Below are 17,248 nucleotides of genomic sequence, written 5' to 3' on the forward strand. Positions count from 1 at the left end.
CCAAGAGTTGATCAAGTGACATGTCAATTCCTAGTATAGTACGAAAGCCTTCTTATAGGAGCTTTATTCCCTCGTGCACGGAAGGGAAGTTTTCAAAATATCTTATTTTATTATGTTAGGCAACTAAATAATTCTAATAAATAAGGTTTTTAATAAAATAATACATATCTTAAAAAAAAAAAAAAAAAGTTGAACACCAACTTTGAGCGCCCTACAACCCCGCCTTTAAAGTTTTATGAGGGAGGTTAATTGTGGGATGTGTCCTAATAGACTAGAGAATAAGAGCTGTATGTACACTACGTCTATAAAAAATTCAATTCCATATTTTAGGAATCGAATCCCCATACTATGGCTACTAGCAATATATGAGATCACTTCACTTCTATTCTTTGTACCACTAAATTATGTTCGGGCAAAATAATTCATATCTAAATATACTAAACGACGTCACCTCATTCTCCTCGTCACTTCCCAGTTCACTCAGGTGACAGCTGCTCAAACGTCGCCGTTTTTAGACTTACATCGTTGTGTCGGGATTTATCTTCCAGTTTGCGCCGTCTGGATAATTCGTTACTACTTCTACTCCCCATTTTCTCCATCTACAAAACAATTCCCAGGAAAAAAGGATAAATTTTGTTAAAATACTCGCCGGAAATCTGAAACGCTAAACCCCGGCGATGTCTTTACCGCCAGTTGGGGGTGATCTTCCAACTTTTCCGCCATTAACGCCATCGCCGCCGCTACTGGCACACAATGCAACCAACCCAACTCCTCTGGTGAACTCCACTAGTACAACTAGTGCTCCTCCACCGGTGGTTCTACTGCTGCCGCCTCCAACTTCTGGTAATATGACTCCAGAGGTGGCTCCGCCTCCACCACCACGGCCAGACACGTCAAACAGAAATACTACATTGATAGCACTGGGTGTGGGGATTGGTATAGGCGGGGGGATTGTGCTTGTTTGCCTGGTTATTTTTGTCTTTTGGTACAAGAGGAGAAAAAGGCACCTTGGATTGAACAGCTTTGCTTATGCTCCTGAGCAAGGGCCAAAAGGTATGTTTTGAATTGATTAATATGGATTACATTTTTCTCGAAGATTTTAGGCTTCACTTTATGGGTTTTTGCATAAGTACTCACATTAATGCTCAATTGTATATTAGAACTGAGCGTAGTGAAGAAACTAATGAAATGATTCCAGTAAGTGTTGCTGATCTCGAAGTGACAAAAATCATCAATACGTAATTATTTTTGTCTATAGAGATTAATTCACTGCTGCCATTTGATTTTAGTTGCTGGAATATATTGGCCTCACTTTATTACTTGCAACTATGCCCATGCATCAGTATTGCATTTACAATGCTGCTGAAATGAAACAATATGAATCATTATCTGTTGTTTCGGTTTTTCCCTCTAGTCTCCCAATTTCAGCATTTCGATCAGTTTGTTCGATTTGGGTATCTATGGTGGTAGGTTTGGCAATGAGGATTGTGCAATAGAATCTTGAAAATTATTTTTTATGGAAGAATTTCGGATAAGGTCCTTTTGGTGGTTCCAGTAACAATGACATGCAAAATTATATAGACATGAGGTCAATAATGACACATCTTCTGGGAAAAATATGCCAGTCAAGAGCAGAGGCGTCCCTGAAGGCGTGCGAGTTGAGCGACCGCACATGGCCACAACATTATAGGGGCACCAATTTTTTTTAGTGTATATATATGTAGAAGTACATATTTATAATGTTTTTATTAATTTTGAAATTTAAAATTTTTATTATTATATTAAGTTAAAGGGCACAATATTTATGAAAAAAGAGTAAAAAAATTATATTATGTTAATACTCGTTTAATTTAACATATACGGAAAAAAATTATTATAAACTATCTATTTTACTAGTCCTAATATCAAATGTCTAGTTAGCTTCATTAATCAATTGCCAACCTAAGAAGACAATAAGCAAGTCAAAATTCAAATGATTAAAGTGGAGAGTAAAAAACTAACACTAGATCCCTTTTTATTATTTCCCTCTTTTTCATCATTTAACCCACAAATAATAGTCAAATAAAGAACAGAAGAAACACTATCGTCAATCTTTGTAACTTACTCTACAATAGTACAATTTATGATTGGAGCCGGTTGTCCACTTGTTAATTGCTATTTCGTGATGTTTTATTTATTTTATTTTTTTTTGTTGTTCTGGAAGGGTAAATTTTTGTTGGATGAAAAATGATAGGTGATTATATTCAATTTTTGTGAATTTTTTTACCAAAAGAAACAAAAACAGGTTTGATATATTGATTTATTTGAGAAGATTGAATTGCTTTTTGAATATATTTATTGCTTATAGAATACTACTGACAATTCTAGTTATTGTAGCATCTGTCGAAAGTTCTTCAAAACTAAAGTTATTAAAATCTTATTTGTGACCACCCATATGACAAGAACAATTGAATGAGCTAGTTTTGATATCTATTGAAAAAGATTTGCCACAACATACCGATTACGAGAATATTAGTGAGTTTACTTATAAAAATCAAGAACAAATATTTTTACATGATTTGTTGCATTTCAAGATTTACACATGGTATTTGCTATTTTTGATTTCAAAGTTTAGTCATGTGAAATTGTTAGTTTAACAGGTTGGATGGTTTCATAAACAAAATTTTAAATTTCATATTTTTGCGATGAAATAATGCTATTGAAATATTTTTCATAATATATTTTTTATTACATGAAAGGGCAGGGTCAGTCCTGTGATTGACGAGCCCTGAGGCGAACTCTGTAAATTAAGCTCCTCACCGAAAGCAATGTAAATACAAAATTCAACAGTGTATTATGCGATCCATTGCTAAATTAAAAAATGTCTCGATCAGCTCACAATTATAGTTTCCAATATAGTTACTACATGCGCCTGTGCAATTGTTCATCCAGTAATAAGCAATCATATAAGCCGGCCAGACTACAATTATATAAGTCGACCAGGCTGCAGTTATATAAATCGACAAGGGTTCAAACATTTTCAATCTCTTCAATAACAAGTTAGGGCAAACCATTGCTTACTTGAGAAGTGGAATTTTGACGAAGATTGTAAAATTACGCCCTTGAGAATTATTATCCACATATTTTTGTGGTCTCCACCACTATTCCACCTAAAAATTTACAAATAATCAATCTCAAACAAAGGCAAAGTAATGGTTAACGACTTAATGTCAAAACAAAGATACTAACAGTAACAAATGATACATTCCAAACATAATAATTTGACCACCAGAGAATTTTGCATAGCTTTAATGATTTCTACAATTATCCAGTAGCATTATAAATTAGATAAAATGCCATTTATAGTCACAGACGAACGACCAGCGAAGCAGGGAGGCCAGCAGGCGCTTTTGTAGACTTCGAAGTTCGAGTGTTCCACTGTGTTCAACTACTTCGACCGACGTATGAAGAGGGCGGTGGGAACACAGAAGGGCGGAGGCTAGAGACGACTCGAACGTATGATTCTAATTTTAGATTTTAATTTGAGAATTTGGGAATTTCAGATGATTTTGGGAATTATAATGCCCTAGATCGTATGATTCTAATTTCAGATTTTGGGAATTTTGTAAATGGATCGTGGATATTGGACTTTGATATATAAGTTGGGTTGGGATTTAAGGGTGTTCTTTTGTTGTTAGATAATTAGTCTTTGGGCTGGCTCACCTTGTTAAAAAAAAAAAAAGGGCCAAAATGAGGCCCCTAATGGTCTTGGGATTGAGGCATAGGCCTCTGTCCAGGACCGGCTCTGTGAAAGAGATACCATTTTAAAATGTCGCACGGGGCACCAAAAACTTTAGGGCTGACCCTGGTCAAGAGAAGATGAGTACTATCATTAAAATCATGGTGGTCTAAGATATTAAAGATTTGCGATATCACAACTTCGCATTGTCTTGCATTTCAAAAATTATAAATACATTTTATCAACTTCTAATTGATTGAAGAAATCCAAAGAGCATAATGGTAAATTTACCGCCATCTCTTTTTTCTTGAAAAAGATATAAATGGACTTACCTCAGAAGGAAAAGAGTGATTTCATGATATTCGTAATCAAAACACCCTTAATGCATCTCGACTTCTAGTGTTCCACTGATAAACAAATTGTAACCTAATATCATTTGTTATGTTTTTGACATTTGCTTTAGTGCGGGGGGAAAAAATCTAAAAACTAATGTGTTGGATAGCGTGATTAATTGAGGAGGCTGGGATTGCATTGTTAAGATTTGGGGTCCATCTTAATAAGGTCAACCTTGTTAGGAGGAGTGTCTCAATCCTTTATATATTGGTCATTGTTTCGGTATTTTACCGATTTGGGATTATATTCCCTTAACATGCCCCCGCAAGATGGTGGCTCGTTTGAGCAGACCAATCTTGAAATTCGTGTGCTCATTTTTAGAGACTTAACCGGATCGAATCGCTCATGGGAGCTTAATGGGTTCTGATACCATGTTAAGACTTGGGGTCCATCTTAATAAGGTCAACCTTGTTAAGAGAAGTGTCTCAATCCTTTATATATTGGTCATTGTTTCGGTATTTTACCGATGTGGGATTATATTCCCTTAACATGCATTCTAATAGTTAAAACTGAATTATTGTGGGCCCACCTAGCTACTCAGTAACGGAGTTTGTCTGCAGTTCTCGAAATTATTTATGACAACAAAAGGATCTTCTCTACAAGCGAATTGATGCTGCACCAAGATTTCACCTCTTAACTGAAAGTCTGAAAATGACACTTTTAGTGTATCAGGTGTCAAAAAATGAGGCTAGCTATCATTTAAACAATGGGAAAGGTTATATAATTGTTTTGAGATCCATTTGCTAATTGCTGGCATATTGCATGGCAGTGGTCAAATAAAGTTTTTTCTACTATATTGCAAAGTGCCTTGTGTCAAACACTTCAGTTCAAGATTGTAGTAGGTATCCAAGTCCATCTATGAATGACCTAAATTGTGAAATTCATATTTATTATTTGTTTGAAATCTTTCTTTCAATCACCTAAACATTTAGTTCATTTGCTTTGTTTTTTATTGATTGCATAAGTGCAAATCCAAACATGCATTTTTCTTTTATAGACTCTTCCGGTGGTCCACACCATCACTGGCAACAGACTGCTCCACCGCTGACTGGCAACAGGGTTGGAATGCTGCCAAAACCTAGTGTTTTGTCACATCACCAGCTGCCTTCGATGGATGGTTATAATCCACTGTCACCACCTTCTTTAGATAGTGGCTTGAGCAATGAGGAGCCTGCTCCACAACCAAGCACTAATACTAGTTCGGGTTTCACAAAAACTACATTCACATATGAAGAGCTAGCACTTGCCACAAATGGTTTCTCCAGCACCAACCTCCTTGGCCAAGGTGGGTTTGGATATGTGCACAAGGGAATACTTCGTGATGGGAAAGAGGTTGCAATTAAACAGTTAAAAGCTGGTAGTGGTCAAGGGGAGCGTGAATTTCAGGCGGAGGTTGAGACCATAAGTCGTGTTCATCACAAGCATCTGGTATCACTTGTTGGGTACTGCATTTCAGGGGCAGAGAGACTGCTGGTATATGAATTCGTTCCAAATAAAACCTTGGAGTTCCACTTACACGGTAAGACCCTGAAGTTTTTAACTTATTTAAACCCGCAATTGTTGACATAATATACTGCCACTTCTAATAAAATGGACAATATATCTCTAACATCAATGCCTTTAAGCCGAAAAAACAATGGTGGTGCAAAAGCTGTAGTTTAAATTTAATAGCATCAATTTTTTGTAAGTGTGCCATAGATTACTATATATGTCCATGATATTCTACCAGCTATACTGAGCTTTCAAATAAAAGCTGATGAAAAATATTGAGGGAATTTATTGTCCATATAAATTGGGAAGCTAATAAACTGGACTATATGATTTATTGTCCATATAAATTTTGAAATGACACTGATTACCAGCTTGGTTCATCTATCCTGTGGAAAAACCTTATCCTATTATTAAATTATGGATGTAAATAAACCTGGAGTTGTTCAATTATTCTGCGGCATATTCTTGAGGTGTGTCCCTCAATTTTCTACTTGGAGGATAGATGAATGTAGAATGCAGTTTTCAATCTTTGTTTTGTTTTAAAGTTTTTCAGTAGTGAAGTAAACTAGATTTACATGACCGAATTGATGACTCTGTTATTATTTTTTCTGCTTGATTTTTGCTTTAAGTCTGGATGAAACTAGCATTAATGGTAACTTCGAGGATGAGACCGATCTAAACTCACTTAGAATAAGGTAACCAAAATGTATTTGAGTCTGTTTGGTTTTAAGTTGGGGATGACCCCTTATAGAGTGGAGCAGAAGAATAGAATCCATGCCTACGTCAATAAGAGTTTTGTTAAGTTGCGGATGTAATATATGTTGAAGTTTTCCAGTCCTGGTGTAAATCTGATGGTTGGGAAATAACTAACAGAATTATCGCTTCTAATTCTGTGTAAATAGTTCGACTTGATTTTATTTTCGTTTTGTTTTTCTGTTTGTAACATGATTTCTTCAAAGCAAAGTCTTCTGATCTTACGTTTGAATCTTGTTTTCCCAACTTAGGCTCCCTACATTTTGGTAGGTACATCTTGGTACTCCAAGTGTTAAATGTCTATTCTTCTTTAAATGTGGTCTTACTAGAGAGAACTAATGCAGGGAAGGAGAAGCCTCCTATAAACTGGGAAACTCGGATGAAAATTGCTCTAGGTTCTGCAAATGGATTGGCATATCTGCATGACACCAGTGAGTTTTTCCACACAAAATTTTCTTTATTATCAGCTAATATAATTTTGTTTTCTTCATGCTTTTCTTCAATAAATATAGTGTAGTTTCGAAATCACTTAAATATGTTGAAATTTTTTACATGCAGGTCGACCCAAGATTATACACCGTGATATCAAGTCTCCTAACATCCTTCTCGATGACGACTTCAACGCCAAGGTATCAATATATGTCTTTATTCTTTTTGCCACTCACATATCATTCAAATAATACTATGCTATAAATACATTGCACTCTGCCGAAGGCTTTTGTTGATCAGTACAAGAATTATTTAATGATAACTAATGAGAAGAACTCTTAGTTAAGTACACGCCTTGTTCCCAATCTATTGGGTTTGACTGATAAATCCTTTTTCTCTACTCCATTTTATCTGTCGTTTACTAAAGATCCAATAAAGTCAAATTATTTGCAGCCACATCAACTCATTTTAGTTTTTCTTCCTCTTTTAACTTCTTCTATTGGGATTATATCACTCCTATGTATATTCAAGACCTGGTTTAGAGGAATGCATCAAATATCAAATGCCTGGTACATTCTCATTTATTTTTGGGCCTCAATCTGGTATAAGTCAATGCATAAGATGTCATATGCCAAGAAGGAAAGACATCTTGCTTCCATTTCCTCCATTTTTTTTCACCTTTCCACCTCATTCACTGGGAGTTTGGAGCTCTATGAGCAAAAAAATTTTAGGTTTTGTTTGCTTGATTTATAGAAGTGGAATATGAGAAACAACTCAAATGAATGTGACAAATCCCAAGTTCTATTTGAAAGCACTATTTCTTGGCGAATAAACCACTGTTGGTGTGTTTTTTCAGGTTTTAGTTAGGTCGAATTTGGTTCATTTAGTTTATTATTAATGTAATGTTTGCTTACTGACTATTATTTTTGTCTTGAATTTACTATGTTTTATTATAAATCAATATTTAGCTTCCAGCATCATGTACTCAGGTAGCAGATTTCGGGCTTGCTAGGTTCTATTCAGACACTGATACCCATGTCTCTACCCGTGTAATGGGAACCTTTGGGTGAGCTTCCAGAAGATGTCTTCTTATCATTCTCATATTGTAATTTCTATGTAGTTATATTCTTGAATGTTATACTAGGGCTATAATCTAATTTTAAAATAATAAATTTGAGCTTGAAGAATCTTATGATCAGATCTTGTTATAAACGTCATTTAAACATATATCGACACTTGCAGTTATTTAGCTCCAGAGTATGCTCTCACTGGCAAACTAACGGATAAGTCGGACGTCTTCTCCTTTGGAGTCGTGCTTTTGGAGTTGATCACTGGACAGAGACCAATTGATAAAGGTCAACCCTACCTTGATGGTAATATAGTTGATTGGGTGAGTCTATTTCTTTACTACATTTTGGTTTTCTACAATTGAGAAGCTTTCCTCTTCATTTATGTGGAAACAAACCCGTTATTCATTTTGTACTTTCCCCAAAGAACAGATATCTGGCTTTGGATTACCATGCCTACCCTGTACCATTGTGCAGTGCATCTTATTCCTTTATATTTTTAACAGAAGAAATATATTTTCGTCGTTCAGTTGGGACACTGTTATTGTTCAGTGACTGCGGACAAGTAACATAGATTGTCAATTATGTAGGCTAGGCCTTTGCTTACACAAGCTCTGGATACTGGCAACTTTGATACTCTAGCTGATCCTAGGTTGCAGAAGGATTATAACTCCACTGAGATGGCTCGTATGGTTACTTGTGCTTCTGTATGCATTCGTCATTTGGCACGACGAAGGCCACGAATGAGTCAGGTACATCTGCTTATGTTCTCGTAACCTTATTTCTAATTACCTTTTTGCTTTCAAACACGTTCGTATTATTTTGAGTAACAAAAATTTATTCTAAAAAGGACTCCTTTACCAACTCTTGCATCACACTAACTTTTTGCAATGCAGATAGTTCGAGCTTTAGAAGGAAAAATATCCCTGGACGACTTAAACGATGGTATTCGACCTGGAAACAGTGCAATATATGATCCTCATGGGAGCTCAGATTTTGAAGCCACATACGATACCTTTCAGTACAAAGAGGACCTGAGGAAATTCAAGAAGATGGCTCTAGAAAGCGTTGAACACAAAAATTCGAGCGAATGCAGTGGACCAACCAGCGATTTTGGTCTGCACCCCTCGTGCTCCAGCAGCGACGGTCTAAGGACAACTCAAGAGATGAGCTGAGCCCTGATTGTTGAGATACTACTCGGAGGTAGGAACTGTAATGGTGCTTTTTTCAAATTATTTTAGACCTCACTGGCTTCTTTAAACCATGCATTAACTAACGAACTAAGACTTATTTTTTACATTTAAGCTAAGCCAAACGCGCTGACCACATAAACACACGATTGACACTTTGGTAATAAGTTGTGGGCCCTTCACAATTGGTAAAATGTCTTCTGTTGCGGTGGAGCTAAAGTAAGCAAGGGCGGCGCCACCTCCCAATATCAAGAATTTGAGCAACAGACCTCTCTCGGTGAATGGAGCAGCAAATGTCTCAAAGAACTAGCTCTGCAATATCAAGAGGCAAAACTCATTGTGCTAATGAATGACATTTAATGTTGGATAGAACGACAATGATGTGATTAAGAAGAAAAAAACCGCCCAAATTTTCATTTTTAACCATTTTCATTTTTAACCATATATTTTATTGATTTCACAACTTTTTAACCACACATTTTATTAATTTTTATTTCTAAAAATTTTGTCAAGCAACCTCTTAATCATAATCACGGGGCAATATGAAACACTTAAGCATATAATATTAGTTCATGTCAATGTGAGAGGATTATAATTTCACGTTTCTCCATTTATCTTACAAAAAACAAGGCTATCCTAAAAGTTATTAGGTCTATCCATCGTTGAGAGATAGATGGGTACATTATGATAAACTCCACACAATTCATCTTCCAATATTTCTACTCATGCATGCTTGTGTTGGGAAAAATTGAGTGATTTGTGTGTAGATAAATTTATCAACTAAAATTATAAATAACACAATTCAATTAAATGACATAAACATGATTCAAAATATTATAAACATAGAAAGTAGAGCTAGAAACCAAGCCTTGTGAGTCACGTCGAGGACGCTGTCCTAAAGTCGTGTTGTCTCCCCTTCGTGCGGGTTATTTCTATACTACATGACTCCAAAATAAAACTCATGTGGCTCTCCTTCTATGGGCACGACCATAGGAAGATAATTGAACGAGCCTTTGATCGAATTGCCAAAATATAAGAATATAGTATAAATTATATAAAATGTTTTCTTCCAAATTATTATATTCTATACTCCTTTGCAATGAAATGTAACCACCTTATATATATATATAAATCGACCCCCACAATTAAGTCATTAAAATAGAGGATATAACATGAATCATGATGTTTTAATTGTGTTAAAACTGATTATTAAATAAATAAAAACAGAAAATTAAATAGTTTAAATGTTGAAAGATTAAAATTTAATTTTAAGTTACAACAATCCCCCACAAGTTTTAAGCTTTCAAAATGATTAAGAGCTTGTTTGGGAGTGATTTTAAGAATTGATTTTTTGATCGTTAGAAGAAAAGTGAGGTCCACCTGTGAGAGAAGAAGTCAAATATGACGACTGAAATAGTGAAATAACGGTCAAAAAATCAATTTTTTGGATGAAAAAATCGGGCCCAAACAGGCTCTAAAAATATATTTTATAGTGGCAACATAATACTATGCAATAGGTGTATGTGTCTTTTGGACTTGAACCTCAATTAGTGGTAACAATTTCCATTTGAGGGAACCATAATGGACTAAACTTTGAATTAGGTCCCTTTGGCCAAACTTCAATTGTTTCACACCCAGCATCGATTTAGGCTCAATTCATAGCGGGTAACGCTGTTGATGGCAATGCGCTCTAATCTTGATTCTCGTAAAAGTCTCTAGTGAATAACCCAATCTCATAGCCACGGCCTCATGACAACTCTTATATAGGTAGTCCTCCAAGGGTGTGTGTGACCCACACCTCGCGAGAGTTCTCGCCTCGGTACTCATTTAGGGTTAAACCCTTCCTAACATCACATTATTATTATCATTATCACCATAGGGATGAGCATAATATAAGTAGTGTAATTACAAGTCACGCAATACGGGTTGTTTCTACCACATTGAACCTTCTTCATGGGATCTCCAATCACAAATGTTGGATTACTTCCGGAGGTGACTTCCTTATGGGCTTAAACTCATCCTACTCGATTATATATGTATATTTATGTACACAGAAATGATCTCGCACCGGTGCTCAGCTTAAGCACTGGTGACATGACATGTCATTTAATTGGTGAATAAGTTAATGGTGGGTCTCATGTATTTAATGATTCACCAATTAAATGATATATCAAGTCACCGGTGCTTAGGAGATCATATATATATATATATATATATATATATATATATATATATATATGTCCATGGACTTCAATATATTCATGTCCCTCTTGGACAATAATTTGGTACTATCAATTTGCAAAGCTTTTATTCTTCACATGTAAATCTGCAAAATCTACTAAAATTTTCAAAATATCAATATCACATATCTAAGTTTAGTAAGATAAATATACGAAATTTTAATATTGATTTTAGTAATACGTTCGAGCAGATGAATCCATTAAACTCTTGCATTTCACCTGCAAACTTCATATTCAATGTGAACATTTTGATAAATGTGTCAATTCCAAAATAATTATGAATAATTATGGATATGGATAAAGCACACAAATATTCAATATTTTTAATACCCCCACATTTCAAAGATATCAAACTTCAATTGAGTAAATATATGATCTTACAAATTATTTATTTGTTAAGATAACATGTTGTGAGGAGATGGTCGGTGCACGTGTTTATCAAACCAAATATTTCCAACTTTTCCTTAAACACATTCGCAAAATATTAGTCGTAAAGGTAAAGAATAATCTCCTAAAACAAGCAATAATATAGCGCTTGTTTGGTAGAGATTATAAATCCAATCTTCATATTGCTCAAAACGTCAATATCATTACAATAAAATAGTCATAGATAGAGCTCACATGAGATCTTAGTTTCATGTTTCATAATATGAACTATTGTACAACTACTTAACAGTTTACAATCCTTTAAATGCATGACATGAATTATGATATGAAGTTCTTAAACTCATTGTGCAAAATTCATGAAATAAAGCTTTAGACATCCTTTCTTATTATACACGTTATATACACTTAAATTGATAACAAATAATATACTCATATATCTTTGTACTTATGATATGTAGCTCTTGTACAGTAACAATTTACATTCCTGCGTTCAAAACGGCTTGAATGTCTGAACCAATAAATTAGTTTTGTTCTATTACACTCTAGTTCAATCATTTTATCTATTTATTTATGTATTTTTTATTAATTTTTAAATACAATCATGACTTTCTTACATTACCTAGTAACATCACTTGATTATCTATTTTACAAACTAAAATATTAATTTGCTTCCACTAGGAAATCTCATTTTGTCGTGTTTTCTAAACAAATTAATGCATATCAATTACAAAGAAACCCATGAAAATACAATTCATAATATGTGGTTTACATACATAAGATACCAGCCTTTATAGCAAATAAAATATAGATACTAGTGTTTTGCCCTTCTCGGCACCTTAAAAAAAAAAAAATCAGTGCTTCCACGAACTTAACATTTAACCTTATTCTTGTGTATGCCCTTATCACTTAATCATGAGTGTCAAGTGTATAAGACTTTAAAGGCGTCCTTCCTACAAAAATTTCTCAGCAGAAAAATCACGCGAGTAAGTAGATTTCAATTTACTCAAATACATGCATCCTTAATATTTCTCCCTTTTAATTAGAAGGGATATATATATATATATATATCCTACATTCAATTTTTATAACTAACCTATGAACATGATGGCTGATGTCCTAGCACCCACAGTTAATGCATTTAAAAGGTAAGTTACACTCCACAATTAAGATTTTTAACTTTATATTGTTTAACTTTATATTAAAACTGAAATTAAAATGGTTGAATGATTAAAACTGACTACTATATTTTACAACACCACTCCCACAATGTACAGCAAATCTTAATAATCTATCCTGGAAATAGTCCTGAAAGAAGACAAGAGTTGATCCGATGGGGATTCTTGAGTATCAAATAGTTAAACATATTAATCCCAATACATACATTTTGAGAAGAAATTACACGAGAAGTGGTCACTTAAGTTTTTTTGGACAAGAACTATTCGCTGCCATATTTGGACCAAAATGCAAATGAAAATGGCTGCTATCTGTTTGAGGATAATGATTCTGGGACAAACTTTTCAAAGTTATCACTGAACCAGTGTATGCATAAATTCAAAACATCAAGTTTCTTTTCCTGTCAACAAACCTTTCCAGTTTACCAGTGATGCGGCAAAATATTTTAAAAGAACACTGGGGAAATATGCATAAGAATGCAATAAACTTGATGCCACAGATAGAATTAATTATAAAATTTTCGGATGCTGAATCTTAATGATTCTGGGACAAACTTTTCAAAGTTATCACTGAACCAGTGTATGCATAAATTCAAAACATCAAGTTTCTTTTCCTGTCAAACAAACCTTTCCAGTTGACCAGTGATGCGGAAAAATATTTTAAAAGAACACTGGGGAAATATGCATAAGAATGCAATAAACTTGATGCCACAGATAGAATTAATTATAAAATTTTCGGATGCTGAATCTTTCCGTTTTTATTTTTAATAGTCTAGTTTCACCATTGGTTAAGCCAAATTTTTTTTTTTTTTTTAATACATTATAGGAAGTGAGCATGAGAAATACGAGGTATTTTATTATCACAAGCCCATCCATGCTGAATGAGTTCAAATGACCTAAAGGAAGCACTTCTTTAAAATTTCTCACCAAGTTTACTTATCAAAAACCTAAAAATAATAATCATGAACTCCATAATTTCAAGATTAAACATATAATCGTCTTGATAATTAGTAATCCAAATGTAATAATCACAAATAGTTTCAAAATCAACAAACCATAAAATGTGAAAACTTAAATGTACTTTTCTGAGGGGAAAAAATAAAAATAAAAAAAGATTCTCACACACTTTCATACAATTGGCCATACCTGTATCCTTTGTGTGAAACAGTGGAAAAAAGAATTTTAACCAACTAAGAAAGTGCATCACAAACTTAATCCAATGTCCAAAGGGGAACCTCTTAATATGTCATTGGTCCATAAGATACTGAAATGCAACAGATACACGCATAGGATATATATGCAATTTAATCGATCAGTAAAGCTTCTGTTAGTATAGTCATAAGATGTTAGTGTCAGCCATCTTTTCCTTCACAGAAGCAAAATTGCAAATGCCAATTCGGTTTTATATAATTGGGGAATGAAGAAGCCACTCACAAATCACGATAACACGATTTTAGATTATTGGGAAAAATTGGGTTATTTGTGTGTAGATAAATTTATCAACTAAAATTATAAATAACACAATTCAATTAAATAACATAAACATGATTCAAAATAATATAAACATAAAAAGTAGAGTTAGAAACCAAGCCTTGAGAGTCAAGTCGAGGAAGTTGTCCTAAAGTCGTATTGTCTCCCCTTCGTGTGAGTTATTTCGGCACTTAACAACTTCAAGATAAAACCCATGTGACCCTCCTTCTATGAGCACGACCATAAGGAGATAATTAAACGAGCCTTTGATCGAATTGCTAAAATATAAAAATATAGTATAAATTATATAAAATGTTTTCTTCCAAATTATTATATGAGGTGTAACCACCTTTTATAGGTTTAAATCAACCCTCACAATTAAGTCATTAAAATAGAGGTTATAACATAAATTATGATGTTTTAATTGTGTTAAAAGTGATTATTAAATAAATAAAAACAAAAAATTAAATAGGTTAAATGTTGAAAGATTAAAACTTAATTTTAAGTTACAACAGCTTGTAACTTTAAAACTCTATAAACAAATTTACCAATCCATACAAAAAGCATTGAAAGAACTGAATTTTGGTGCAGAGAATTATATGCCTCGAGGGAATTGTATGGTGAAGGTGCATCTGATCCGTACAGATCCCATTGGCCAGTGGTGTTGCCCAAATCCTCTAAATCAAAGTACACACTCGTCTCCATACTTTGCCACCACTGCTCCAGCCCTAAATAGTAATAGAAGAAATCAAGAAATACCCAACTTCACAAGTCGTTTCTCAGTTCTCACCAAGACATTTGGCAGCATAGAATTGGAATCTTCAAACTCGCATGTAAATCAAAAACAAACAAAGCTTTACGGCGGCTTGCTCTTAATGCGAGAACTACGTACACTTAGATGCAGCTACAATTTTCACGATCATCAAAAAATGGAGTACAAGATTTTCTTCTTCAAGCTTCAAAATTGATCCCCTAAAATTCTTTATAGCTAGAAATAAATAATTGTAACCTGTAGTTTGTGGGCTTGAAGCTAAGGTGAGATGGCTTGACATGGAGCTTCGTTCCAGCAAGTGAGCTCCCGGGAAGGCCCCTTTACCATTTTGGGCTGCTCTGTAGCAAATGTTGGAGAAAATTTACTAGATTGGAGTAGAGATCACAAAATATGAACCGAAAACGTCAATAACAAGATAATCTCGAACTTAGTATCAATGAATGGCTTGAATATGATATCGTTGTTCTCAAACGATATTTGTCCCTTCTCCTATAAATTTGAGATGCTTCGAAAGTTGTTGGCAAATGGTTTGCAGGATTATAACAGCCTTGCAAGAATTTAAATACTAAAGTACAAGTGCAAATCCTAAAAAACTTGAAGAACATAAAGAATAAATATGAATATGACTTTCAAAGACTTTGATCTTTGATTTTTGAAGTAATTTGGAACCTTGATATTTTGTAATGTGTTTGCCTTCAACATGGATCCAATATATATAGGTATACACCACTCATGAAATGGTATCAAACTTTAAGTCAAAAATCACCAATTTTGAATTTACAACGAGAGAAAACGGCCTCCAATGACCAAATAATTGCACCATGCGACCGCATGGTACAAACCCATGCGGTTGCATGGACCAAATTATTTGTTGTTGTTTATTTTGAACAACAAATCACAGCAATCCCCCACTTGTTCAAAATTAACAAATCTCATATTCATAATATACGATACTCATGCATAAGGATTAGATATCTTTCAATTTGAATCTAATCATAATGTTATTCAAACAAAGTATAGTCGGAATCAAAGGTAGCGTGTAGCTTTGAATCTGTTATTCCATATGTCAATACCGATAAGAACACACACACGTGTACCACGTATTCTCAAGTTTCTCATAACTCGCTTAGCGTTTTTATGGCATTGTGCTTATCTTTTTCAACAATATTTTAAGAGAGAAACTCCAACTCTCTATTAAGACGGCACCACCTTGAAAATTGTTTAGGTGAAGTTCTTCCAATACCTTTGCTACCTTTAGAGATACTTGTCTTTTAGCACTGAACTTCATTAAGAGCTTAAAGCTCATCCCTCATTTCAATAACAACCAAAATTAATTTAATTAGGATATGATTATTGCGAATTTTTTAATAATGCTGCAACTATTCACATATCAAATGACTTATTGTTACTCTTTGAACCTATAAATTACCTTTTGAGTAATGACTTATAGGGTTGCCATCGTTGGTGAACCTTTTTAATTAAGGAGTTTCAACCCCAACCTATTCGAAGTAGATGCTAATAAATCTCTGTTTAGAGGTTTAGTCAAAGGATCCGCCAAATTCTTAATTGAGCTTACATAATTTAGGAAAATTATTCCATCATTGATTAATTTCCTTATACAGTCATGTCTAAGACTCATGTGTCTAGACTTTTCGTTGTATACCTCGATGTATGCTTCTACTAATGTGGCTTGACTATCACACATGATAGGTATTGAAGAAATATTCTTCCATCCCAAAGGTATCTCATAAAAGAGATTCTTAAACCACTCACTTCTTTCCCGGTATCCGATAGGGTTACAAATTCTGATTTCATAGTCGAGTGTGTTGTGCATGTTTGTTTCTTTGATTTACAAGAAATAGCACCTCCCCCTAGAGTGAATATCCAACCTGAGGTGAATTTACTTTCACTCGTGCTAGATATCCAACCAGCATCGGTAAATCCTTCCAATATTGTCAGGAATTTAGTAAATTGCAGGCCTAAATTCTTGGTTTTCTTTAAGTATCTAAGAACTCTCCCAATGACCCTCCAATGATTTTTGCTTGGATTGCTAGTAAATCTACTAAATTTATTAATAGCATATGCTATATCCGGTCTTGTGCACTAAACTGTATGCATAAGACTTCCAATAGTACTAGCATATTCCAATTGAGCAATCGACATTCC

General features: G+C 34.2%; 1 protein-coding gene across 3 annotated transcripts; it reads left to right on the plus strand.

The window, feature by feature from the left end:
- Positions 1-456: 456 nt before the first annotated feature.
- On the plus strand, positions 457-9,250 carry LOC111366190 (proline-rich receptor-like protein kinase PERK15). Of its 3 annotated transcripts, none has more exons than XM_022986888.1 (9): positions 457-1,053; positions 5,109-5,630; positions 6,700-6,786; positions 6,914-6,984; positions 7,774-7,850; positions 8,027-8,174; positions 8,442-8,603; positions 8,748-9,054; positions 9,162-9,250. In XM_022986888.1, the coding sequence occupies exons 1-8, from the start codon at positions 678-680 to the stop codon at positions 9,024-9,026; spliced, it is 1,722 nt and encodes a 573-aa protein (XP_022842656.1). In that variant the 5' UTR covers positions 457-677; the 3' UTR covers positions 9,027-9,054; positions 9,162-9,250. The 3 variants fall into 3 exon arrangements, with proteins under 3 accessions (XP_022842656.1, XP_022842655.1, XP_022842654.1); XM_022986887.1 differs by having other exon boundaries at positions 9,157-9,249; XM_022986886.1 differs by lacking the exon at positions 9,162-9,250 and having other exon boundaries at positions 8,748-9,148.
- The last annotated feature ends 7,998 nt before the right edge of the window (positions 9,251-17,248 follow it).

Source organism: Olea europaea, chromosome 17, assembly GCF_002742605.1.
Source record: "Olea europaea var. sylvestris chromosome 17, O_europaea_v1, whole genome shotgun sequence".
In the NCBI taxonomy this organism is placed as follows: domain Eukaryota; kingdom Viridiplantae; phylum Streptophyta; class Magnoliopsida; order Lamiales; family Oleaceae; genus Olea; species Olea europaea.

Bases quoted from the DNA above. Each gene is read 5' to 3' on its own strand.
- LOC111366190 (XM_022986888.1), top strand. From the start codon at position 678: ATGTCTTTACCGCCAGTTGGGGGTGATCTTCCAACTTTTCCGCCATTA. The intron at 1,054-5,108 runs GTATGTTTTGAA...TTTCTTTTATAG, and splicing joins TCCTGAGCAAGGGCCAAAAG to ACTCTTCCGGTGGTCCACAC. The intron at 8,604-8,747 runs GTACATCTGCTT...TTTGCAATGCAG, and splicing joins GAAGGCCACGAATGAGTCAG to ATAGTTCGAGCTTTAGAAGG.